This window comes from Nomascus leucogenys, chromosome 10, assembly GCF_006542625.1.
Source record: "Nomascus leucogenys isolate Asia chromosome 10, Asia_NLE_v1, whole genome shotgun sequence".
Lineage (NCBI taxonomy): Eukaryota > Metazoa > Chordata > Mammalia > Primates > Hylobatidae > Nomascus > Nomascus leucogenys.
The window spans coordinates 91,545,057-91,570,398 of record NC_044390.1 but is presented as its reverse complement, the minus strand read 5'-3'; the positions used below and the strand labels follow the sequence as shown (position 1 = coordinate 91,570,398).

The 25,342-nt window shown below is 57.6% G+C and overlaps 1 protein-coding gene across 21 annotated transcripts in view; it reads left to right on the top strand.

The window, feature by feature from the left end:
* NCOR2 (nuclear receptor corepressor 2) overlaps positions 1-25,342 on the top strand; it is a 243,161-nt gene that overhangs the window by 203,743 nt on the left and 14,076 nt on the right. For 18 of the 21 annotated variants that reach the window (XM_030821637.1, XM_030821636.1, XM_030821653.1 and 15 more), the window contains 16 exons: positions 1,059-1,230; positions 6,041-6,205; positions 7,279-7,418; positions 7,915-8,017; positions 8,272-8,376; positions 8,658-8,761; positions 12,118-12,268; positions 14,381-14,521; positions 14,783-14,869; positions 15,834-16,120; positions 17,723-18,077; positions 19,481-19,702; positions 20,631-20,882; positions 21,954-22,103; positions 22,264-22,413; positions 22,503-22,710. In XM_030821637.1, coding sequence (XP_030677497.1) covers positions 1,059-1,230; positions 6,041-6,205; positions 7,279-7,418; positions 7,915-8,017; positions 8,272-8,376; positions 8,658-8,761; positions 12,118-12,268; positions 14,381-14,521; positions 14,783-14,869; positions 15,834-16,120; positions 17,723-18,077; positions 19,481-19,702; positions 20,631-20,882; positions 21,954-22,103; positions 22,264-22,413; positions 22,503-22,710 — 2,792 coding nt within the window. The remainder of the gene's footprint in view (positions 1-1,058; positions 1,231-6,040; positions 6,206-7,278; positions 7,419-7,914; positions 8,018-8,271; positions 8,377-8,657; positions 8,762-12,117; positions 12,269-14,380; positions 14,522-14,782; positions 14,870-15,833; positions 16,121-17,722; positions 18,078-19,480; positions 19,703-20,630; positions 20,883-21,953; positions 22,104-22,263; positions 22,414-22,502; positions 22,711-25,342) is intronic. The other 3 variants (XM_030821644.1, XM_030821640.1, XM_030821641.1) reach the window with 3 other exon arrangements.

The following is a 25,342-nucleotide window of genomic DNA, read 5'->3' as shown; positions in this document are numbered from 1 at the left end:
GGGCGGGAGCGTGCACCTGCAGCCCAGCTCATCCGCTTCTGTTTCCTGGAGAAATCCCCACGGAGCTGAGGTGGGAACAGCTGGGGAAGCTGGCAGGCGCACCGGGTGGGGCTCCCGGTGAAGGCGGGAACTGGCGGCCTAAGGCCTCCCCTCTTCCACCCCGCAGCACCCTTGAACCCCCACATTAGATACTGGGTCATGGGGAGGCAGGAGCTTCCCCCACCCACTCAGCTATAGCAACAGCTTGGCCAGGGAAGGGTGGGGCCTACCAGTTCTGACCCTGGGGCCCTCTGGGAACCCCCCCCTGGAAGGTTCTCTCAGCTGAGTGGGTGGGCCCTTGGAGGTGCCTTCTCCAGGGAGGTGAGTCCGGGCTTCCCAGTTGCAACTGGGGGCTCTGGGCTAAAAGACCCTGAGCTGACCAGGCTGGTGGTCCCTCGGGGCTTTGAGTGATGGGCTCAGGGCATGCCAGGCTATATGGCCCAGTCCCCGAGGCCCACAGAATCCTGTTGCTCAGTCCTGGCTTCCCTGAGACCCAGAGAATTTGGGTCCACAGAAGGAGCTGGAGGAGAGGGTAATAGCAGGCTCTAGCCTCCTGTCCACCACCAGGCTGCTGGGCCAGGCTTTCTGGGAGGTGGGTTCCCCCGTCCATCACCAGACAGCTGGGCTAGGCTTTCTGGGAGGTGGGTTCCCCCGTCCATCACCAGACAGCTGGGCCAGGCTTTCTGGGAGGTGGGTTCCCCCGTCCATCACCAGACAGCTGGGCTAGGCTTTCTGGGAAGGTGGGTTCCCCCTGTGCATCACCAGGCCGCTGGGCCAGGCTTTCTGGGGAAGTGGGCTCTCCCTGTCCATCACCAGGCAGCTGGGCCAGGCTTTTTGGGAGGTGGGCTCCCCCATGTGCTCTGTGCTAAGACCTCCCCTTCTTGCCGCACCTGGGATCTTGAGCATGTCGCTGGCTTTCCCAGGCCTTGGTTTCCAGGCTGGTCACGTGCATGTCTCTCCCTGACCCTGTCACTTTCGGACACCCTCTGTGGATGCTCACTTCTGCCTGTTTCCCTCAGCAGGTCACCAAAGTCCATGAGCCCCCCCGGGAGGACGCAGCTCCCACCAAGCCAGCTCCCCCAGCCCCACCGCCACCGCAGCACCTGCAGCCGGAGAGTGATGCCCCTCAGCAGCCTGGCAGCAGCCCCCTGGGCAAGAGCAGGAGCCCAGCGCCCCCCACCGACAAGGAGGGTGAGTGCACACCAGTGGCTGAGTGGGGCTGGGGCAGCAGGGCACTGATGGGCAAGGGACATTTGTGTGTCCAGAGCAGCTGCTGCAAACCCCACAGCCACAGTGGCAGGGAAAGTAAAGTAAACATGGAACAGTTGAGCAGGGGGAGGCAGTTGGGAATGGTAGGGACTGTGGCAAATTGGAGAACTCTTGTTTTCTCTAAAGTGGGCACGTATTGGCCTTGGCCAAGAGTACCCTGTGGCAAATCAGGCCTGGGGTGGTTCTTCCAGCAAAGCCAGAAATCCATCTTCTTATGTGAAATCCCCCTGGTTTCTCAACACTGGCAACTTCTCAAAATTTTCAAAAGCATGGTGAATACACAAAAACATGTCTACAGCCCAGCGTCTGATTCGGTGTCAATCAGTCCATGCAGGAGCTTCTGGAATCACAGATGGGGCCCAGCACCTGGCTGGCAGCAGCTCTGGGGCCTGGACAGGAAGGGCTGCCCTCCCCAGCTGGCATCCTGACCTTGCTCCAGGCCCGGGTCTCTGGGTTCACCAGGAGCCAGGGTGGGGGGTGACTCCCGAGCCGCTGTGTCACAGGGACTGCCCCAGGCACACCTCACTGTCATCACGTGAAGCTCAAGGTCAGGAGACAGGTGGACGTGGTTGCTTGTTCTCTGAATCTTCAATCTCTGCCCCACTTCCCACTAGGCCCAAGAAATTCTGAACCTGTGTCCCCAAAGAGGCATCTTCTCCAGGTCAGCCTGGCATGCAGCAGGTGCTATTGTGCCTTGCAGGTGTTGGGGGCTGCCTCCCCAGAGGTTCCCCACCCTGGGCTAGCCCGGCGTTTGCTGGCAGGCTGCTCCAAAGGTCTGAGGGCAGCAGGACCCCAGGCTGACCTTCTGACCAGCACAGCCCAGGGACAAACCCGGGTGACTGGAGCTACCATCAGCTGTCCCCTTCCCACTGCCTTGGGTGTGACATCCCCCTTCTCTTTTTTTTTTTTTTTTTTTTTTGAGACGGAGTATCACTCTCGCCAGGTTGGAGTGCAGTGGTGGCACGATCTCCGCTCACTGCAACCTCCACCTCCGGGGCCCATCCGAGGCTGCTGGGTCAGGACATTTGTTGAAAACCCAAGGCCCCAAGCACCATGCTGGCAGAGCAGGGATTAGGTAGGGAGGAGAGGAAGTCTCTGCTCTGGGGAGCTGCTGTGTTTTTGAGTGAGAAGGATGTTAAACAAGGGAACACGTAACGAAGCAAGATGGTTTTAGAGTCGTTCGTCCACCATGAGAAATGGGTCGAGTGAAGAGGCGGCTCCGGAAGGACCCTGTGGAGTGGGGAGCAGCTCCGCTGTGGGAGATCTCTGGGTGGGCATTGCGGGCAGAGGGAACAGCACATGCAAAGGCCCTGGGGTGGAAATACGCTCGGGGTGTGTAAGGAGTCGCCGGGGGTGGTTGTGGCCGGGGAAGGGTGGGCAGGTGGATGGTGAGGGAGGTGGGGACCGGATTGTGTAGGGCCTCTCAGGCCACAGCGGGCAGTGGATTTTGTCTCAGGTGTGGCAGGGGCTGCTGGAGGGATTTGAAGTGAGCGTGTGTTGTGGAAGGGGAAGGAGGTACTTGTTATCTGATTTATATCTTGGAAAGCTCTCTCTGGCCGTTGTTGAGTCAAGGGCAGAAGCAGGAGGTCACAGCACAGCTCTTGGCAGGCAACAGAGGCTGCCTGAACTGCACAGGTGGCTGTGGAGGTGGAAGGAAGGGCGCGTCGGGAGTTTGTTTTGGAGGCAAAGCCAGTGGGGCGTTGAACCCGGTGTGGGGATGACGCCAGGGATGTCTCACTGGAACCGGGATGCCCCATGACAAGGGCTGGGCTGTCTGGGGCCAAGGTACAGTGTGCGGCCCAGGGTGTGGCTATGGGAGACGTTGCTGGTTTGGGGCGCCAGCCCGGGAAGGAGCTATGTATCCATGTCAGGGGCCCCAGCAGCTTTGGCCAGCATCAGATCTGATCAGGGCTGGAACTGCACGGCGCCAGCCAGGTCCTGCTGAGCCAGGTCGCAGGCCCCTGTCCTGGGAGAAAGGGAGCCACTGGCCAGCAGTTCCTGCGGCTGGCACTCAGCCCGTTGGTGTGGCCAGGGCCTGTGCCGTTTCCTGGCCTTATTCCCTGTGGGGATGGTGCACCTGGCGTCAGGCCCTGCATGCCTTTCTTGCACAGCCTGGCTTGCAGCTCAGCTCCCACAGGGACACACATGAACTTGACACCCAGCGCTACCTCTCTGGTCTCTCAGGAAGCCAGCCTATGCTGCCCCTGGCTCCCACACAGAGCGGCTCAGCCAAGCAGGTCCCTCGGGGTCCCCTGGGCCCAGCTGGAGGAACAGGTTGTCTCTCCAGGCTCTCGGCCACCCGCCCAGCCTGGCCTAGCCCCAGCTTGCCTTCCAGCATCGAACAGCTCCCCTCCTCTCCCTCCCAACTCTCTGGAACTGGGCTGGAAGAAGCACCAGAGGCGTACAGGGCTGGGTAGCCAGAGGGGCCAGGTCCAGGGTGTTTGTAGGATCTCCAGATCTGAGGCAGGCCCTGTACAGGTGCCTCCACTGGGAACTGGTTAAGAATGAGAATTCCTCTGCATCTGTGCCCCCCTGCTTCCTGTGGGCTGCCCACCTCGCCAGGGCACAAGTCCAGGGGAAACAGTCTTCAAGGAGAGAATTGGGGGCGATTTGGTACACAGACCTCCTTGCCCACCTGCTCTGCTCACAGCAGGCATCATTAATTGATCTTAGCACTCTCCTCCGCTGTCACACCCTGATGGGCCCTCAGAACCTCCTTTGTTCATCTGGAGGCAGCGTGATAGATGACACCTGCCTGCCATTCCTGTCCCAGAACCCAGAGGGCTCCGTCATTCCCAAGTTGTGTCTCTGCTCAACTTCTTGGCCAGTTATCTCCCCATATGATTGGTCCTCAAGGAGAGGTTCAGAGCTGAGGACAGATTTCAGCAAAGGGCGAGAGGCCAGCAGGAAGATGCCATGAAGCCAGGCCTGAGCCCCTGGGCCCTGCTGAGTTTACAGGATCTCCCCAGGCCTGAAATCTAGGACCCATCATCGCTTCTCTGCCGCAGGCCGTGTGGCGGGTTAAGGCCATGGTCTGCAGCCCCAGTGCATGGGTTCGAATCTGCTATCTGCCACTTGCTAGCTGGGGCCTTTGACCAGGTGGCTTAACCTCTCGGCCTCTGTTTTCCCATCTGTGAAATGGGGATAATCAGTCAGTTCCTTGTAGGGTGCTGTGAGAATAAATGAGTGAACATGCTTAGATTCATGTCAGCCGTGGAGGCCTAAGAGAGCGTTACCTCTTGGTATTACCCTTTCCACGCTCCGCCTGGTAAGTAGTTCTGCCTGAGCTTGGCTGCTCAGCCAGCCAGCGCACAACCGCTGCTTGCACTGGCTCAGTGGGCTTCTGATCCTGACTCAGCTAAGTATTTGCTGGTGAACTCAGATAAGCCCATTGGTGTGTCTGTACCTCAGTTTCCCCTCTGTAAAATGTGTCTGGCAGCAGTCTCTGTATGAGCTTAACAGGAGGCTCATGGAGGCCATGGGGTGCTGAGCACAGTGCCTGTGCTGAATACCACTCAGCAAACTGAGGCTGACGCTGTGGTTGTTATCTGGAGGGTCTGGGCTTATAACCCCCCACTGCCTGCCACAACACACACAGGCACACACACACATCCATGCACTCACACACACATGCACATACACGCACACGCACAGACATCACAGGTTACCTCCTTCAACATTGTGTATAGGCACATACACACATCCATGCACTCACACACACATGCACATACACACACGCACACACATCACAAGTTACCTCCTTCAACATTGTGTAGAGCACGAGCCAGCAAGCTTTTCCTGCAAAGAGCTAGAAAGTAAACATTTTAGGCTTTGTGGGCCAGACAATCTCTGTTGCAAGCACTCAGCTCTGCCATAGACAATAAATAAATGAACAGATGTGACCACGCTCCAGTAAAAGCGTATTTACAAAGTCAGATTGTGGGGCCAGGCGTGGTGGCTCACGCCTGTAATTCCAGCACTCTGGAGGCCAAGGTGGGAGGATCTCTCGAGCCCAGTAGTTCAGGACCAGCCTGGGCACACATAACAAGACCTCATCTCTACAAAAACAAAATATAAATTAGCCAAGCGTGGTGTGGTGACACATGCTTGTAGTCCCAGCCACTTGGGAGGCTGAAGTGGGAAGATCCGTTGAGCCCAAGAATTCAAGACCAGCCTGGGGCAGCATAGCAAGACCCCATCTCTACAAAAGTAAAACAAATTAGCCAGGCATGGTGTGGTGGTGGGCGCCTGTATTCCCGGCTACGTTGAGAGGCTGAGGTGGGAGAATCACTTGAGCCCAGATGTCAAGGCTGCAGTGAGCCATGACAGCACCAGTGCACCCCAGCCTAAGTGACAGAGGGAGACCCTGTCTCAAAAAAATAGGGGGCAAACAGACCCTTTGAGATACCGTTTGCCACCTCCTGGCTTAGAGGCCTGTCCAGGGACCTTGGCTTGCTGGGCTTGGTTGAGTGCCTATGGGGTTGCAAAGCCAGAGGGTCCCATTCTCATCCTCAGGGGCAGCTGAGAGCCCCCAGCTCAGACCTCGAGACCCCCTCCCCTGCTGAGCAGAATACCATGGGGTTGCAGAGCAGCGCCCAGGCAGGCAGACTTGGGGGGCTTCCCAGAGGAGCCCAGGCTGTCACAGGCCACCACTACTGTGGGTGCAGGAAAGCCGTTTGAGTGGGGTCAGCCAGGGCTTCCGAGGTCTGACTGCCCCACCTCCTGCCCTCAGCAGAGAAGCCTGTGTTCTTCCCAGCCTTCGCAGCCGAGGCCCAGAAGCTGCCTGGGGACCCCCCTTGCTGGACTTCCGGCCTGCCCTTCCCCGTGCCCCCCCGTGAGGTGATCAAGGCCTCCCCGCATGCCCCGGACGCCTCAGCCTTCTCCTACGCTCCACCTGGTAAGTAGCTCTGCCCGAGCTTGGGCGTCTCCTTCAGCCAGTGCACAATCGCTGTTTGCACTGTTTGCACTGGCTCAGAGCTGCACACAGAAGCATCTTAAAGCCTCCTGGGACCCAGCTGGAAGGACAGCCTGGTCAGTGAAGGGAAAGGGGGAGATCTTTTAAGAAAGCTGCCCCAGGATTGAGATTGAAGCCACTGGCAAGAGGGAGCCACAGCAGGTGCTTGAGTTGGCGAGGGGCAGGCTTGGAGTGGGAGCTATGTTTTCCATTGACGGCTTAGAGCTAGAGAATGGGCAGATGACAGAAGAGCCTGGGGAGGGAGCAGAGGTGCTACCTTGGTTCACAGATTCTGTGAGGCTGCATTTCAGCCCTGTTCTAGGTCCTGCAGTCCTGCTGGGCCCCGCCAGCTGTAAAGCAGCACAGCCGGGGGCTGGTACAGACTGCTGTTGGTAAAGGCTGGTGCCGAGGGATGCGTGGGCCAAGGGAGCCAGAAGAACAGGGAAAGTCATGCCAGGCAGACGGAACAGCATGTGCAAAAGCCCAGAGGCAAGAGAGAGCAGGCAAAGCTTGAGAAACTGAATCTGGCCACCACTGCCGAAGCTTGGTGCCCAGTGAGCTGGGGAGACCCAGGGGCCAGGTCAGGCGAGCCTGAAGGCCAAGTCGGGGGCTAAGACTTTCTCCTGAGGGCAGTGGGAGCCATCGAGGGCACACAGCACGGGAAGGGTGTGCACCAGTAGACTTTTCCAAAAAGGTCCTTTTGGTTCCTATAAGGGGAAGGGGCTACTGGGGGCTACAGTGGAGATGGGGAGACAGGGGATCCAGGTGAGAGTTGAGGGTGGTTGGATCAGGGCCTGGGCAGCGGGTGAGGTGGGAGGCTTCCCCAGGATAGTGGTGTCTGCACCTAGGACTCGGGTCACTAATGAGGACACAGCCGGGCAGGGCAATAGAGGGGCGCGTGTGGATGGGCACTTCCTGGCCAGGACAAGGAAGAGGTGGGGTGCAGCCTGGGGCGTGTGTCCAGCAGGGAAGTGGCAGCTCCTGGGCCCCACAATGGATGGACATGTGCTCCACAGGTCACCCGCTGCCCCTGGGCCTCCATGACACTGCCCGGCCCGTCCTGCCGCGCCCGCCCACCATCTCCAACCCGCCTCCCCTCATCTCCTCTGCCAAGCACCCCAGCGTCCTTGAGAGGCAAATAGGTGCCATCTCCCAGGTGAGTGGTAGCCCTTCCTTTCTTGGGGGCTTGGTCTTCTTATCTGTAAAGTGGGGGCAATGGGACCAGTGAAGTCTGGGGGCGGGGGGGCAGGCTCTCGGGGGCCTGGGTCATCTCCACTCAGGCATCTGGGATCTGAGCTGGCTGGGTCCTGCCCCAGGCACTCAGGGCCTCGTCCCTGGGGGGGTCACTCTGTATTGCAGTCAAGGGCACGGCTCAGAAACCAGGCTGTGTGGCCTCAGGCAAGTTACTGAACCTCCTGTTTCCCCCACTGCGAAATGGAAGGGCAAATGCAAGGGGCTCAGAGGGCATGGCCCCTTCACAGGTGAGGGGGCCGAGGCTTGGGAGCAGCAGTGACTTGTCTGCCGTCACACAGCTGGACAGCAGCCCTGGCCTCTGAGCCACATGTAGGCGTTGTGAACAGGAGCGTCAGGCACTCTAGACTGTTGGGGAGGGACCAGGGTGCCCCCGTGACCCCGCAACTCCACCCCTGCAGGGAATGTCGGTCCAGCTCCACGTCCCGTACTCAGAGCATGCCAAGGCCCCGGTGGGCCCCGTCACCATGGGGCTGCCCCTGCCCATGGACCCCAAAAAGCTGGGTAAGGCTCCTGGCCCATCCATCTGGGTGGCTCAGGCTGGGCTCTGGCTGTCCTGTGGGTGGGGCGGGGGAGGAAGGGGTATCTTGGCCCACAGAAATCCAGGTAGCAGCTGGGAGGTCCCCACTCGGCAACCCTGGCTGGAACATGGTGGGGAGGGGCAGCGCTTCCCAGCCCTTGGCTCAGGTTGGGTGGGGACAAGCCTCCCGGGACCCTTCTCCGACAGCACGTGACTCGCTCCTCTTACTGGTCCTCAGCACCCTTCAGCGGAGTGAAGCAGGAGCAGCTGTCCCCACGGGGCCAGGCTGGGCCACCGGAGAGCCTGGGGGTGCCCACGGCCCAGGAGGCATCCGTGCTGAGAGGTGAGGGCCCTTCTGCCCTGGGCCCCCAGCGTCTGCCCCTGTTCCTCGGGTGCCCAAGGGGCCCTTTATTCAAAACCTGCTGGGAAGCGGCATCTCCCAGAGGGTCTGGGGGTCCCTCTTCACAGCTGTCTCCCTCACCATTTAGGGGTAGGGGGACTCCCTCTGTGTTGAAACAACTAGCACAACTTGTGGGTCGCTCGGTCAGGGTGGCTCTCAGGACCGGGGCCTGAGGAAGGAAGGGCCACAGACACCCCCTCAGCCCCACATCTTGTGTCTTCCAGGGACAGCTCTGGGCTCAGTTCCGGGCGGAAGCATCACCAAAGGCATTCCTAGCACACGGGTGCCCTCGGACAGCGCCATCACATACCGCGGCTCCATCACCCACGTAGGTGTCCTGGGGTGCAGCATGAAGGACAGGTTGGCACCAGCACGGGGCCAGCCCATCTTATAACCCCTTGTTGTCACCAAACCATTAGCCTCAGCCAATGGGGTGATGATGGGGGGACAGCAGTTCACTCCATGAACTTTCATCTAGTCTGCATGGAGTCAGGCACTGGGATTGCCAAGCACAGCTCAAAACTCTGCCTTCAGGGAGCTGCCATGTGGTGGACGGAAACAGACCAGGGTAAATAACTAGGCTGGTGAAAACTGAGCAGGCAGGCAGAATGTGAGCGTGCCACGGCTGAGAATGCCTGGCCAGGGGCATTGCTTAGACAGGGGAGGAAGGTGACATGTCAGCTGTGGCCAGAAGAAATTGAGGGTGCAAGCCATGCGGGAATCTCAGGGAACACCATTCTAGGCTCAGGGAACAGCACGTGCAAAGACAGAGTGTGAGAGGGTTCCTGAATTGTGCCAGGACTGGTGCCCCAGCCTTGCAGCTGATGAGCTATGGACCCAGGGTTTTGTGCCACGTGTGTCTGGCTCTCAAACGCAGTGACAGAGCGTGGGTCCACACACGTGCACACGTGCACACGTGCATGCATGTTCTAACAGTAGAGCTTCGGGCAACAGGATGGTCCACAGGGAGGCGTTTTTGACTCAGGCAGCGTCAAATCCCACCACAGAGGAGCCATTTACACTTTGCCCTTCTCTGAAATCTGTAGGTTTTAAAAATCTGAGCTTTCAAAGGCAGCTGTGCTGAGTGGGAAGGGCAAGTGCTTTGGACAGAAGTCAAGCTGAGGGCCCTCAGGTGGCAGCTCCACCACCTACTCAGACAGGCAGCGGCCTGCCCTGACTCCATTTCCCCTTTGCTAACAGTATTCCTGGAAGAGTCATTCTCCTGAAGTCGTAGGGACCTTTGAAGTTCCCAGGCATCCACCTGCTCTGGGTTCCTGAGTGGCCATGACCCGCACCCTTCCTCGAACCTCCCAGTTACACACGTCTCTTTGATTGCTTTTGGCAGAGAGCCAGCTGCCAAAACATGTGAGACAGGCAAAGGTCAAACTTCCCTGCAGTCTCACTACCAGATAGTGAGGAAGTCAGCGTGTGGCCCGCACACACAGAGCCGTTTATTAACCGAGTAGGTGCCACAGGCAGGGACCACGTGGTTCACAGCTGGCGAGGGAGGCTCAAGGAAGTCCCAGCTGCCTGATCCTCCAGGAACTTCCTGCCCATCTTGGGAGTAGAGTTCATTGGGGCCAAGAGCAAGAGGCTACAGGCTCATCTCCTGGAAGCAGACGTTATGCAAACAGAAGCTTCCCTGTTAATGGGAGTCTGTCCAGTGTATTCGCCCAAGAGCAGGGGCCACTGGCTGATTTCTGTTCTCTGTCCATGTCCCTGAAGATGGCACCTCTAAAATACTATAGCTCAAAAACATCAAGCTGGGCACGGTGGCTCTTGCCTGTCAACCCAGCATTTTGGGAGGCCAAGGTGGGAGGATAGCTTAAGCCCAGGAGTTTGAGACCAGGCTGGACAAAAAGAGGCCTGTCTCTACTGAAAATTTAAAAATTGGCTGAGCATGGTGGCACATACCTGTAGTCTCAGCTACTTGGGACTGGGAGGCAGGAAGATCACTTGAGCCCAGGAGTTTGAGGCTGCAGTGAGCTATGATGGTGCTCTACACTCCAGCCTGGGCAATACAGCAAGACCCCTTCTCAAAAAAAAAATCAGATGCCTCAGTTTCACCATGGAGAGCCCCCCCCTTTTTAAATCATTTATTGTGATATTCAGTAAGCCACTGATTTCTGCAGTACAAACCCGGTTCTGACATGGACCATCTGATGTTAGGGCTGGATACAGAAAGGGGTGCACTTGTATTAGCTGCCTCTTGGGGGGCTTTTCCTGCCAGGATGCTGCAGGAATCCTATGCTTTCCTGATGGGAGAGGTGGCTGCCCCGAGCTGTCACCTGACTTAGCATCTATTGTGCCACACTGTTAGTGCACAGATGTCTTAAAGCACAGAAGGGAGATGCTGCTCAGAGTATTTGAGAAGTTCGGGGGGAGCTCATCGGAATTCAGGGCGTCTTGCTGTTGCCCCCCACAAAGACCAGGATCTGCGATGAACACCCCGGGGTACCAGGTGCTGCCCCAGGGGATGTCCCCAGCCGAGCGAGTCCAGCCAGAGACTCAGAGCTCACTGGTCAAGGTCTTGGGACATAGTAAAACCCCTACCATTGAATCTGCTCCTGGAATCCTAGAAAGAGAAGAGGGATATTGAGATTTGGGGACCCCTTGTCTGTGTCAGATGCCTTTGAGAATCGTCAGTGCAGAACGTCTCCATTTTGTGGCTGTGCAAACTGAGGCTCAGAAAGGAGGTCCCACGGCAACTTGGTAGTAAAGTTGCTGTTTGACACCCAACGTTCTGACTCCAAAGTCACATTCTACTCTGATGCTTGTGTTCTTGAAAGTCACCCAAGGCGGGATGCTGCCCCACGTGGCCATCTCCTCTCTGCTTGAACACATCCTCCAACGGGGAGCTCATTCCCTATATGGCAGTGGTTCTCAGTTGGAGGAAACGTTGCCTCCAACTCTCTAGGGACATTTTCGATTGTCCTAACTTGGTGAGGGACACACTGGGGAGGCGTGTACTATTGGCATCTAGTGCTTTGAGGCCAGGGATGCTGTCAAACAGCCCTCAGTGCACAGGATGGCCCCACAGCACAGAAGGGTCCAGCTCCGGCTGTTAGGAGGGCCGAGGTGGAAAACCTGGGTTAGAACTAAAATTTCTGGTGTCCTGCCCTGACGTGAGTCCTTGTCCTGGTTTTAGGAAACCAAAGTGTATGACGTGGTCACGGGCACAGCACAGGAGCAGAAACCCTAGCGTCCCCGCCAGTTACCGTTTTCGGTAACTGAATGTCAAGGCTCTGAGAAGTAAACCCCACGCAGTGGTGGGGACACAGACTCCAGGACCAGAATGCCTGGGTTCAAGTCCCCGCCTGCCCCTCATTAGCCAGGTGACCCCGGGTAAAGTCACTGTGCCTCCCTGTGCCTCGGTTTCCCCATCTGAAACAGGCATAATCAATAGGGTTGTCTTAGGGTTGTTTCAAGGATTAAATGAGCAAATCCATAGAGAGCACCCAGAACAGTGTCCGCTCATGGGAAGCACTTGACAAGGGATCTTCATTCTTCAGGTTCCTCTTAGGGTTTTGTTCCATGCAAGCTCTTACCCATTTGAGACAGTGTGTGTGGACACGCGTGTGCATCGGTGGGCACATGAGCTTGTAAGCATGTCTTTGCCTGCATTTGAGTTGAGAGGGGTCCTGGGCTGCAGCCTCCTGGGCGCTCACCCCTCTGCACCTGCAGGGCACGCCAGCTGACGTCCTGTACAAGGGCACCATCACCAGGATCATCGGCGAGGACAGCCCGAGTCGCTTGGACCGCGGCCGGGAGGACAGCCTGCCCAAGGGCCACGTCATCTACGAAGGCAAGAAGGGCCACGTCTTGTCCTATGAGGGTGAGTCGCAGGAGGAGAGGAGGCGCAGGACCAGGGAAGGAGTGTGTTTGGCCCACTGAGGTAGCTTCACAGGGAGGCAGGGCTGGGTTGACATCAGAAAGCACAATCTGATAGGTGGTGACTTCCCCGTCCCTGCAGGTATGCAAGCCAGCAGCAGGGAAGCGTTGGCCTTAGCTGCCTCCCACCTCCGCCCAGTTCTTTACAATTTAGGAAACAAACTTGTGGCCAACCTTTTTAGAAGCATAGGAGGGAAACTGAGGCCCGGAACAGAAGCCCGAGCTCACGCCGCCAGGCCTCCAGCACCGTACTGACAAACCACGCACTCTCTCGTTGGCCATAAAAGAGGCCATGGCCAGAGTGCCCCTCGTCCCACTGTGTTCCAGGCTCTTGCTGCGGAGCCCCCATCCTCTCCCTCTTTAGGCACTGGGTTCCAGAACCAGGAGACCCTGCCAGGAAGGAGTTAAGGGAGTCGAGTGCCGGGAAAGAGAATTTCCTGGCAGCCTAGGGCACCCAGGGGTGTGCAGATGAAAGCTGCTAATGGGCGCCTCTCTCAGCACTGCAGCTGCAAGGCCCAGAATTGCCTCTCCTCCATCTGCCTCCGCCTGTGCCCGCGGCCCCCTCCCCAGGCCTGGGAAGTGGAGGTGGCACCTTGTGGCTTAGGAACATATGTGCTCCCTGCTGCCATGGAGAGAGCCTTGGAGACAGGCCTGCAGCTGTGTCTTGGGTGCCAGCTCATGCCCCGGTGCCCCTGGACTGAGTGCCCTGGGGGTGGCGGGAAGCCTGGGAAGGGCTGGTGGCGGGGTTAGTCAAGGGCTTGTCTTGAGAGGTCACTGGGTAGAGTCCCACCTTGGGACCCCAGACCAGTGCCTGAGCCTTTATAGGCCTTGAGTGTATCGTCTTCATCATGGGTTTCAGTCGGGTCCTTCAAACTCTCAGTGCGGGCAGTGGCAGGTGTGAGACACTAGGGAGTGGGGAGGACTGTGGTGCCTGCCCACGCCGTCCACTCCCCTGCGGCCACCGGTCAGCCAGGCTTCTCATCTCTCCGTTTTTATCTGAAATCTCCCAATGTTTAAACATTGGCAATTAATTTGGAACGTTTTCTGGACAGCAACCCAGTACCCTCCTGTTGGCAACCCCTGGAGTAGCTCCTGGGCCGCGGGCCACACGAAGCAATGGTTGAAAAGCCCGAGAGCCTGTCAGTTGGTCCTTCCCTCTGAGGGGTGGGGTGGAGGCTCGCGGGGCTCATTTCTGATAGCTCTGGACTCAGCTGCCCTGAAAGGAGAGCCCTGGCTAGATGGGCAAAGCCAAGCCTTTACCTTCGGGGGCCACCTCCGTCTGTTCAACCCTCTGCCTGTCCGGGGAGCAGTGAGCCGGGCCCATCTGGGCTCCTTTGGTCTCGCGAGGCCACCCCTGCCACGGAGACTCCCTCACCACTGCCTGCAATACACACCTCTCCGTGCACACGCAGACTTGTGGTCGGACACTCACATGCACATCGACACAGGTTTCTGGGTGTGACATGTGTACACATACAAAGCTGTGTACTGCCTGCACCTGGTACATGTGTGTACATGGACCCACTTAGTTCTCAGCAGCCAGGATCATGTGCATGTGCCCACATCCACTCCTGCACACACAAGACCCGTGCCAGTGCACACGCGTGCTCCTGCCTGCCTGCACGTCCACACTGCTGATGCGTCTTTGCTCACGTGCATGTGTGTGCACATGTTCGTGCCCCATGTCGGCACCCGTGTGTGTGGATGGACACAGACTCACATGCTCATGTGGTCGCAGGCACACCCTTGCTTGCAGACAGAGCACCCTAGAGGGCTAGGGTACGGGGTGCAGGCAGCGTGCCCTGCTTCTCCCACTGTGCAACCCCCTGGAAAAGCTCCTGGGTCCTGCTGGCAGGCCCCCGGGGGCTGCAGGCTTCGGGCTCCCTCTGGAGGCCTCGGCTGTGAGGCCTTGTGACAGGGCCAGCATAGAAGCACTGCTGGCTCCTGCCTACCGGCTCTGCCTGTCCTGCCTGTCCTGCCTGTCCACCGCGGTCCTGGGCCCGTGCACGCTGTCACCCCGTGCCCAGCTCCTCACCGAGTGCTTCGTGGTTTCCAGGTGGCATGTCTGTGACCCAGTGCTCCAAGGAGGACGGCAGAAGCAGCTCAGGACCCCCCCATGAGACGGCTGCCCCCAAGCGCACCTATGACATGATGGAGGGCCGTGTGGGCAGAGCCATCTCCTCAGCCAGCATTGAAGGTGATAGCAGGGAGGAGACTTCATCTCTCGGTGCCCCCTGGTGGGCGGTGGGGGGATGGCTGACCCCATTTTACAGATGGGGAAACTGAGGCTGGGCTTTCTGAGGCTCCATCTGGAAGTAGCGCAGGACCCAGTAGTGCTGGGTCCTACTCCACCATCATTGCGGGGATGACCACTGGTGGCTGTAGACACTGACCCCTGTCACTGCCCGGTGCCGGCTCAGGGACCCACGGAATGATGGCCTTACCCTCTTCCACCCAGGTCTCATGGGCCGTGCCATCCCGCCAGAGCGACACAGCCCCCACCACCTCAAAGAGCAGCACCACATCCGCGGGTCCATCACACAAGGTACCGCCCTGTTCCCTGCTGCCTGGGTGCCCCCAACAGGTGTACAGTCAAGTAGGGCGCGGGAGGGGAAAGACACAGCCAGAGTGTGGTGGGAACTCAGGACAGGTATGCAGAAAGGCCTGCAGCACACACGTACCTGATCAGTACGTGAGCTACGGAGCAAGGGTGTCTCTTACTTATTTGAAAACAAAAATGAAAAGCAAAATACCACCGATCACCCCTCTGCTTTTAGGTGTCACACAGCAGCTGCCCTGTGCTTGGCACTAACCCAGGTGCCGCCTGCGTATCGTTTTACAGAACATCCTGGTGAGGCACATGCGATTGGGAGAGGCTTGGAGAGCTCTGAGAACTCTTTCAGGTTCTTGCGGCTGGTCCATGGCACAGCCAGCTACTGTGAACTTGGCAGCTCTGTGGTTTTTATATTTTTATTTTTATTTTGTTGTTGTTCTTGCTTGAGACAGGGTCTCACTCTGTTGCCCAGGCTGGAGTGCAGTGGCATGATCTCAGCTCACTGCAGCCTCTGCCTTTCAGGCTTAAACAATCCTCCCACTTCAGCCTCCTGAGTAGCTGGGACCACAGATTCACACCACCACATCCAGCTAATTTTTGTATTTTTGTAGAGATGGGGTTTCGCCATGTTGCCCAGGCTGGTCTCGAACTCCTGAGCTCAAGCTATCTGCCTGCCGCAGCCCCCTAAAGTGTTGGGATTACAGGCGTGAGCTACTGCACCCAGCCTGTGGTTTTCGCTTCATAATTTCATAACGTTCATGACCTGCTGAGGTGGTTCAGTTAATATTCTCGTTTTGTTTACGAAGAAGCTGAGGCCCAGAGAGGGCAGATTCCCTGGTCAAGGTCACACAGCAAGTGGGATTTGAACTCAGCAGACTAGCTCCAGAACCCACCGGTGTGGAGGCTCTTGGTGGGTCTGGGCGGGGCGTGAGGGTCAGTGCCGTCTGCCCGGCAGGGATCCCTCGGTCCTACGTGGAGGCACAGGAGGACTACTTGCGTCGGGAGGCCAAGCTCCTGAAGCGGGAGGGCACGCCTCCGCCCCCGCCGCCCCCACGGGACCTGACTGAGGCCTACAAGACGCAGGCCCTGGGCCCCCTGAAACTGAAGCCGGCCCATGAGGGCCTGGTGGCCACGGTGAAGGAGGCGGGCCGCTCCATCCATGAGATCCCGCGCGAGGAGCTGCGGCACACGCCCGAGCTGCCCCTGGCCCCGCGGCCGCTCAAGGAGGGCTCCATCACGCAGGTACGGCCCAGGGCCAGGCACACGGGCCCAGTTCTAGGAGGGGTGGCGGTGGCTGTGGGGCACTGCCCTGGGTCTCTCCACATGGGGAAACCGAGCCTGAGAGCCCTCGCGTACCTTACAGTCACCCAGCTGCTCATCACCGGGCCTCGGCTGTGTGTCGTGTTCCAGGGCTGTGCAGGGGGCACGAGGCTCCTGACCTCATTCCACTGAACTCACATTGTTCCCATTCTTCAGGGAGAGAAACTAAGGCCCAGAGAGGCCAGGCAGGCTTCCAAGGCCACAGGACTAGACGTAGTCACGAGTAACTACCTCTGTTGAATCTTTGTGAGGGGCCAGGCGTGGCCTGGGGTAGTTGCATGCGTTCATTGTTTCACCCCCTAGCAATGCTCTGAGGTCGTTTTCTTAATGACCTTATTTTATTTGCTGAGTAAATTGAGGTTCAGAGAGGTTCAACGACTCACCCAGAGTCACGCAGCAAATGCAGTTGTGAAACCCAAATCCAGATGTTCCTACAGCAGCAGCATCCACTGCACCCACGCAGGCTGCACCACAAGAGGCCCCAGTCCCCCCAGGCAGCCCCAGCTCAGTAGAGGAAGTTCGTGCCGATGGTATGAGGAGCTGCTCAGTGGAAAGCCCCTGAAGGCCACTGTCCTTCCACAGGGGCAGAGGTGGCCTCCTGTGAAGGGGAAGGAGAGTGGGAGCCACCGTGGGGTTGTGGGGCTGTGAGGCGGAAGGACTGGGGTGGGTGTCCCGGGAGGGGTTCCAGCTTGCAGGAAGGTTTTGAAGCCGGGGAGAAGGCAGAAGCAGTAAGATCCCTGATTGCCAGGGGAAGGGTTTGGCTGTCAGCCCCTAGGCAGTTCTGGAGTCCTTGGAAGCATCCACCGCATGACCAAGATGGGCCAGATTCTAGAATATTCTTTTGAAAAAACAAGGGCAGTTCCCCTTCTTATGAAAGTAATGAAGACATCCCTAAATACAGTTTTGTTGCTTGCAAAGCCCTAAAGTCCCACCGTATCAGTGTCTCCCAAGCCTGCTGAAAAGAGGCAAGGGACCTGGTGACCTGGCTACGAAGGTCCCAGTCTGGACTGTGACCCCCCCATTTCCTCACCATCCTTTCTGTCTGGAGGGCAAACACCTCAGCCCTGACCTCAGTGTCCCCAGGGCTGAAAGCCTTAGGGTGGGTGGCATTGAGTCTGGGTGCTGACTTTCTCTGCTTGGCATTGGGTGGGCCATGGAGCGTCCCAGACTGAACAGAGGAAGGTTTTTTACCCACATGAGGGTGTTGGGCTTCTTTCTCGCAAACTCCAGGGACCATCAGAGGGCCCACCACTTGCAGCAGGGAGAGTTGACTGCTGAACCTTTTACCCTTTTCTGCAGTCCCCCCAGGGAGCTTGGGGACCACGGTCAGGCCCAGGGTGGACAGGGCATTAAGTAACAAGCGTGCCCATCTCAGGGTTAGCAAAGCCCTGTGTCTCTTTGCCTCTGGAGGCATCAGGTGTCACTTCCATCTTATAGATGGCAAACTGAGGCTCAGAAGGGGGATGCAGCTGGTCTGGGCTGTGGCTGTGGCCAGGGCTGGAGCTCACACCCCCTCTGCCCCAGGGCACCCCGCTCAAGTACGACACCGGCGCGTCCACCACTGGCTCCAAAAAGCACGACGTACGCTCCCTCATCGGCAGCCCTGGCCGGACGTTCCCACCTGTGCACCCGCTGGATGTGATGGCTGACGCCCGCGCACTGGAACGCGCCTGCTATGAGGAGAGCCTGAAGAGCCGGCCGGGGACCGCCAGCAGCTCAGGGGGCTCCATTGCGCGCGGCGCCCCGGTCATCGTGCCTGAGCTGGGCAAGCCGCGGCAGAGCCCCCTGACGTATGAGGACCACGGGGCACCCTTCACCGGCCACCTTCCGCGAGGTTCGCCTGTGACCACGCGGGAGCCCACGCCGCGCCTGCAGGAGGGTGAGTGGGGTGTGCATGGGCCTGAGCGGGGTGGGCGCCTGTCTGGAGAAGCTGTGCCTCCCCATCCACCATTAGCTTAGTTTGCACCCGGGACATCCTTGCCACCCACTTTCCACCACATCCAAACCACCTGCAGGCCCTTGGGCTCTGCCTCCAATTCCAAACCCTGTCCAACTCCTTGCCACCTCCTAGACCGCCATGGTGTCTCACCTAGCTTCCCCCACGCCCCTCCCTCTTCCTGCTGTAATCCACTCTGCAGACAGCTACCCGCATACTTTTTAAAAATGCAAATCAAATTATTCCACTTCCCTGCTTTCATCCTTCTAGCAACTTCACACATTTTGCTATGGCCTTGGGGTGCCTGCCTGTTGGGGCCCTGCCTGCCTCTCGTTCAACCAGATTCCTTCGTCCTCCCTAGCCCCAGCCCCTGGACCCCCTTTCTCTTTGTTCCCTGGCCATGCTCAGCTCGGTCAATTCAGTCTTTGCTGGGGGCCTTTGCATGGCTCCTCCTCTCTGCCTGCCATGTCCCCGCCTTCCAGATCTTTACTTAGTGAGTTTCTTTCCATCCTTCAGGTCTTTGTTTAAATATTACATCCTTGGGGAGGCTTCTTCTAACCAGACCCCCTCTCCCCAGTTCATATCACATGCTGTGACATTTTAAAATTGTCTTCCGGCCGGGCATGGTGGCTCACGCCTATAATCCCAGCACTTTGGGAGGCCAAGGCAGGCAGATCACCTGAGGTCGGGAGTTCAAGACCAGCCTGGTCAACATGGTGAAACCCTGTCTCTACTAAAAATACGAAAAAATAGCCGGATGTGGTGGTGCACACCTGTATTCCCAGCTACTTGGGAGGCTGAGGCAGGAGAATCGCTTGAGCCTGGGAAGCAGAGGTTACAGTGAGCGGAGATCGTGCCGTTGCACTCCAGCCTGGGCAGCAAGAGTGAAACTCTTATCTCAAAAAAAAAAAAAAAAGAAAGAAAGAAAATTTTCTTCCAAGCATGTTTCACTCTGTAATTCTCATTTGTCTGCTAGTTTATCACCTGTCTCTCACATTGAATGTCAGCTTGTGAGGGCTGGGATTTCTGTCTGTTTTGTTCACTGGGGTGACCCCAGTTCTCACAACAATACTTGCCACATAGTAGAGACTGCATCGATATGTTTTTATTGATTGAGTGAATGGATGAAAGAATGAATTTTTAAAAAACTATAACACAAAAGCAAATGAGTCAGTGAGCAAAAAGTGAACTAAGGCAATGAAGAAATGAAGGAGTGAATGAAGAGGCCTGGTCCTTGGGATCCCGAGGTCCCTACCCTCAAACGACTCCCCATAAACGCCGGCCCCAGTGGCCCTGCGTGGGGGGCCAGTGCAGAGGCCCGATGCATCCACCTTGCCCGTCCACAGGCAGCCTCTCGTCCAGCAAGGCATCCCAGGACCGAAAGCTGACGTCAACGCCTCGTGAGATCGCCAAGTCCCCGCACAGCACCGTGCCCGAGCACCACCCACACCCCATCTCGCCCTATGAGCACCTGCTTCGGGGCGTGAGTGGCGTGGACCTGTATCGCAGCCACATCCCCCTGGCCTTCGACCCCACCTCCATACCCCGCGGCATCCCTCTGGACGCAGGTGATTGCCCTGGGGCCCCCAGAACCCTGCAGTGGTGCTCAACAGGGCCAGGGGCCTCATCAGTGTCCGCTCAGGGACTCCTTAGGCATCAACCATCAGGTTCCCCTGGATGGGGAAACTGAGGCCTCGGGATTGGAAGACCCAACGGTGTAATCATGACCAGCTTAGGTTGGAGCAGAATTTCTCTTAGTAGTTTGCAGGACATGTGGGGTTAAACATTTCAGTGATTTTCTTTTCCTGCAGGACTTATCAGTGCCTTTAGCAATGCAAGGGTATAGCATGAGGACTTGAGTATATGCATTTTTCAAATAGACATGATCTGAAAGTCTTTTTTAAAAGTTGCCGGGCGCGGTGGCTCACGCCTGTAATCCCAGCACTTTGGGAGGCTGAGGTGGGTGGATCACGAGGTCAGGAGATCGAGACCATCCTGGCTGACACGGTGAAACCCCGTCTCTACTAAAAATACAAAAAATAGCCGGAAATGGTGGCGGGCGCCTGTAGTCCCAGCTACTCGGGAGGCTGAGGCAGGAGAATGGCGTGAACCCGGGAGGCAGAGCTTGTAGTGAGCTGAGATCACGCCACTGCACTCCAGCCTGGGCAACAGAGCGAGACTCCGTCTCAAAAAGTAAAAATATAAAAAATAAAAATAAAAAGTTGCATCCCTTTGGTGTATTAATCTGCATTGGGATGTCCTATGTTTGGGACAACTTTGATGCAAAAAGCATCCTTTGTAGAAGTCACCCTCTTGTGTCCTGGCGTGATGTTTTCCTGCTGTCTGAAGCTCAGTTCTGGTTTGTGCTTTGGGCAGCCACACATGTAGGTGGGAGAAGCTGTCTGGGTACAGAAGTAGGGGGCATCCAGACAGGTAGAGCGACACCATCAGGCCTAGGTATGGCTGGTCTCACATGAGCTCCCCTCTGCCCCGCAGCCGCTGCCTACTACCTGCCCCGGCACCTGGCCCCCAACCCCACCTACCCGCACCTGTACCCACCCTACCTCATCCGCGGCTACCCCGACACGGCGGCACTGGAGAACCGGCAGACCATCATCAATGACTACATCACCTCGCAGCAGATGCACCACAACGCGGCCACCGCCATGGCCCAGCGAGCTGACATGCTGAGGGGCCTCTCGCCCCGCGAGTCCTCACTGGCACTCAACTACGCTGCCGGTCCCCGAGGTGAGTGGCGGGCAGACCACCTCCACTGGGTTTGGCCTTATTCCCTAAGGACATGGGTGTGCCCCTGTGGCCTCGCAGAGGCAGCTAGACCTGGTCACCTTGTGTGGCAGACCTGAGTGGGTGGCCTGGGGTTGTGCATGCTGTGGGTGCTGGTTGGCATCTGGTAGGTGAGTGCACAGTGTGTGGCTCCTGGCTGCATTCTCAGTGGGTGCGCATGCATCTGTGTATACTTTTAGGATACAGGGGCCTCAGGAGTTTAAAGAAAGATCAAAATGTGGCCATGCACAGTGGCTCATGCCTGTAATCCCAGCACTTGGGGAGGCCGAGGCAGGTGGATAACGAGGTCAGAAGTTCGAGACCAGCCTGACCAATGTGGTGAAACCCTGTATCTCCTAAAAATACAAAAATTAGCCAGGCATGGTGATGCGCACCTGTAGTCCCAGCTATTCAGTAGGCTGAGGCAAGAGAATCACTTGAACCCGGGAGGCGGAGGTTACAGTGATTGGAGATTGTACCATTGCACTCCAGCCTGGGCAACAGGGCAAGACTCTGTCTCAAAAAAAAAAAAAGAAAAAAAAAGATGAAAATGTGAGGCTGTTTGGAGTTTGTTCCTTTGCCTCGTAAACAGCCCACAGCTGCTTTGCATGCACATGTTCCAGGGCCATCCTCAGAAACGCTTCTGGAATAACCAAGTTCTAGTTGGGGCTCGGCTGCAAAAATCGAAGTCACACTTAAGTATTTTGAACAGTGAGGGTTGAACACAGGGAATGGATTGTGTAGGTGTCAGAGGCTAAAGGGGCACAGAGGGCCTGAGATGGGAACCAGTGAGGGCAGCTGCAGGAGATGCCGTGGCTCGGGCTTGGGAGCAGAAGAGGAGATGGGACTGAGAGAAGCTGAGCGTTCAGAAAAGGGTTCCACGGCTGGTGCTGGGAGCCGAGGAGGGAGTGCCTGCCACCAGCTCTGCTGGCTCCAGAAGTGTGTGCCGTGCTCTCCAGGAGGGTGATCTGGCCGGTGGGCAGCCTGGCCTCTCTCCTCCCTGTGGCTACAGCCCTGGCCCAACACCTCCCGCAGGCATCATCGACCTGTCCCAAGTGCCACACCTGCCCGTGCTGGTGCCCCCGACACCAGGCACCCCAGCCACCGCCATGGACCGCCTTGCCTACCTCCCCACCGCACCCCAGCCCTTCAGCAGCCGCCACAGCAGCTCCCCACTCTCCCCAGGTAGCGCCACCACCCAGTTCGGGGTGGGGACCCCGGCATCCATGGGAGGCAGCTGTGGAATGGGCGGGCAGAGGCGCTGCTCTCTCTGCCCCACCCCAGAAGACAAAGCCAGGCTCTTCTTGGGCCCTGGGGCTGAGTCTCTGGCCTTTGGGTTTCCTAGGAGGTCCAACGCACTTGACAAAACCAACCACCACGTCCTCGTCCGAGCGGGAGCGAGACCGGGATCGGGAGCGTGACCGGGATCGGGATCGGGAAAAGTCCATCCTCACGTCCACCACGACGGTGGAGCACGCGCCCATCTGGAGACCCGGTAGGGCATCAGAGTCCCCGCCCCCTGCCCCGGGACTCCTTGTGGCCCGCAGGAAGCCTCCCCCTGCTGATGCCACTGCCTGTCACCAGGTACAGAGCAGAGCAGCGGCAGCAGTGGCAGCAGCGGCGGGGGTGGGGGCAGCAGCAGCCGCCCCGCCTCCCACTCCCACACCCACCAGCACTCGCCCATCTCCCCTCGGACCCAGGATGCCCTCCAGCAGAGACCCAGTGTGCTGCACAACACAGGCATGAAGGGTATCATCACCGCTGTGGAGCCCAGCACGCCCACGGTCCTGAGGTGGGCCAGGTTGGCATGGGGGAGGGGCAGGCAGGTGGATGGGTGGTCAGTAGGAGGATGAGCAGATGAGAGGTTGCTTGGTGGGAGGTACATGAGAGGTGGGTGGGTGGGCAGATGTGTGGGGGTAGAAGAATAGAATATGTGTGAGTAGTGGATGGGTGGGTGGTCAGGTTAGGTCGGTTAGGTGGGTAGGTAGGTCAGTGGGAAGTTAGGTTAGCTGCGTGGGTGGATGGATGGATGGGGGGGTGGTCGGGTTAGGTGGGTAGGTGGGTCAGTGGAAGGATAGATGGCTGGGTTAGCTGGTTGGATGGGTAGATGGTCAGATTAGGTAGGTAGGTGGGTGAGTGGAAGGACAGATGGCCAGATTAGCCAGGTGGATGGATGGATGGGTGGGTGGTTGAGTTAGGTAGGTAGGTGGGTAGGTGGAAGGATAGATGGCTGGGTTAGCCAGATAGATGGGTGGATGGGTGGGTGGTTGGGTTAGGTGGGTAGGTGGGTCAGTGGGAGGATAGATGGTTAGGTTAGCTGGGTGGGTGGATGGATGGATGGATGGGTGATAGGGTTAGGTAGGTAAGTGGGTCAGTGGGAGGATAGATGGTTAGGTTAGCTGGTGGGTGGATGGATGGATGGATGGGTGATAGGGTTAGGTAGGTAGGTAGGTAGGTGGGTCAGTGGGAGGATAGATGGTTAGGTTAGCTGGTGGGTGGATGGATGGATGGATGGGTGATAGGGTAGGTAGGTAGGTGGGTCAGTGGGAGGATAGATGGTTAGGTTAGCTGGTGGGTGGATGGATGGATGGATGGGTGATAGGGGTAGGTAGGTAGGTGGGTCAGTGGGAGGATAGATGGTTAGGTTAGCTGGTGGGTGGATGGATGGATGGATGGGTGATAGGGTTAGGTAGGTAGGTAGGTAGGTAGGTGGGTCAGTGGGAGGATAGATGGTTAGATTAGCTGGTGGGTGGATGGATGGATGGATGGGTGATAGGGTTAGGTAGGTAGGTAGGTAGGTAGGTGGGTCAGTGGGAGGATAGATGGTTAGGTTAGCTGGTGGGTGGATGGATGGATGGATGGGTGATAGGGTTAGGTAGGTAGGTGGGTGGGTGAGTGGATAGATAGCTGGGTTAGCTGGGTGGATGGATGGGTGAGTGGTAGGTAGGTAAGTAGATGGGCAAAAGGATAGATGGCCAAGTTAGCTGTGTGGGTGGGTGGGTGGTAGGTAGATAGGTGGGTGGCTAAGAGGATAAATGACTGAGTTAGCCAGATGGATGGATGGATGGATGGGTGGATGGGCAGGTGGTTGGGTTAGGTAGGTAGGGGGGTGGGTGAGAGGATAGATGACTGGCTTAGCTGGGTGGGTGGGTGGTAGGTAGGTAGGTAGGTAGGTGGGAGAAAGGATAGATGGCCAGGTTAGCCATGTGGATGGATGGATGGGTGGGTGGCTGAGGTGGTGGGTGGCTGAGGTAGGTAGGTGGGTGGGTGAGAGTATAGACGGCTGCCTTAGCTGAGTGGGTGGTTGGGTTAGGGAGGTAGGTGGGTGGGTGAGAGTATAGTTGGCTGGCTTAGCTGGGTGGATGGATGGATGGGTGGGTGGTTTGCTTAGGTAGGTAGGTGGGTGAGTGAGAGTATAGATGGCTGAGTTAGCTGGGTGGATGGATGGATGGGTGGGTGGTTTGCTTAGGTAGGTGGGTGGGTGAGAGTATAGATGGCTGGGTTAGCTGGGTGGGTGGATGGATGGGTGGGTGGTTTGCTTAGGTAGGTAGGTGGGTGGGTGAGAGTATAGATGGCTGAGTTAGCTGGGTGGATGGATGGATGGGTGGGTGGTTTGCTTAGGTAGGTGGGTGGGTGAGAGTATAGATGGCTGGGTTAGCTGGGTGGGTGGATGGATGGGTGGGTGGTAGGGTTAGGTGGATGATGGAATGGATGGTTGGATGAGTAATTGGGGGGATGAGTGGATGGAGGCCCAGGTGGATGGACGATGGGTTGGGCGGTGGGATGAGTAGATGGGGAGGTTGTTTGATTTGAGAATAGAATCTGTGGAGAGGAAGAGACTGAATGGGGGCTGTGAGGAAAGACTTTCCCAGTCCCCCACATTTAGCAAGGCCGGCAAGGGAAAGAGGTGTCCTTCTTGCGTGGACAAAGTCCCGAGTTTCTCTGAGATGGGAGAGGCCCCTGAGTGTCCTCTGGTGACACACACTCCAGAGATTGTGGGCAGAGCTGCTTCACCAGGGGGGTGGGGGTCACACCTCAACACCTTCCCTGCCCAGGACATTTTTTTTTTTTTTTTTTGAGATGGAGTTGTACTCTGTCACCCAGGCTGGAGTGCAGTGGTACGATCTCTGCTCACTGCAACCTCTGCCTCCCAGGTTCAAGTGATTCTCCTGCCTCAGCCTCCCAAGTAGCTGCAATTACAGGCACGTGCAACCACCCCCGGCTAATTTTTGTATTTTTAGTAGAAATGTGGTTTCACCATGTTGGCTAGGCTGGTCTCAAACTCCTGACCTCACGTGATCTGCCTTCCTCAGCCTCCCAAAGTGCCGGGATTACAGGTGTGCGCCACCAGCCTCCAGGACCTATTTAGAGGCAACTTACTCCTCCAAAATGAATTTTCATTCAAAAAAGTACCTGTGCCCCAA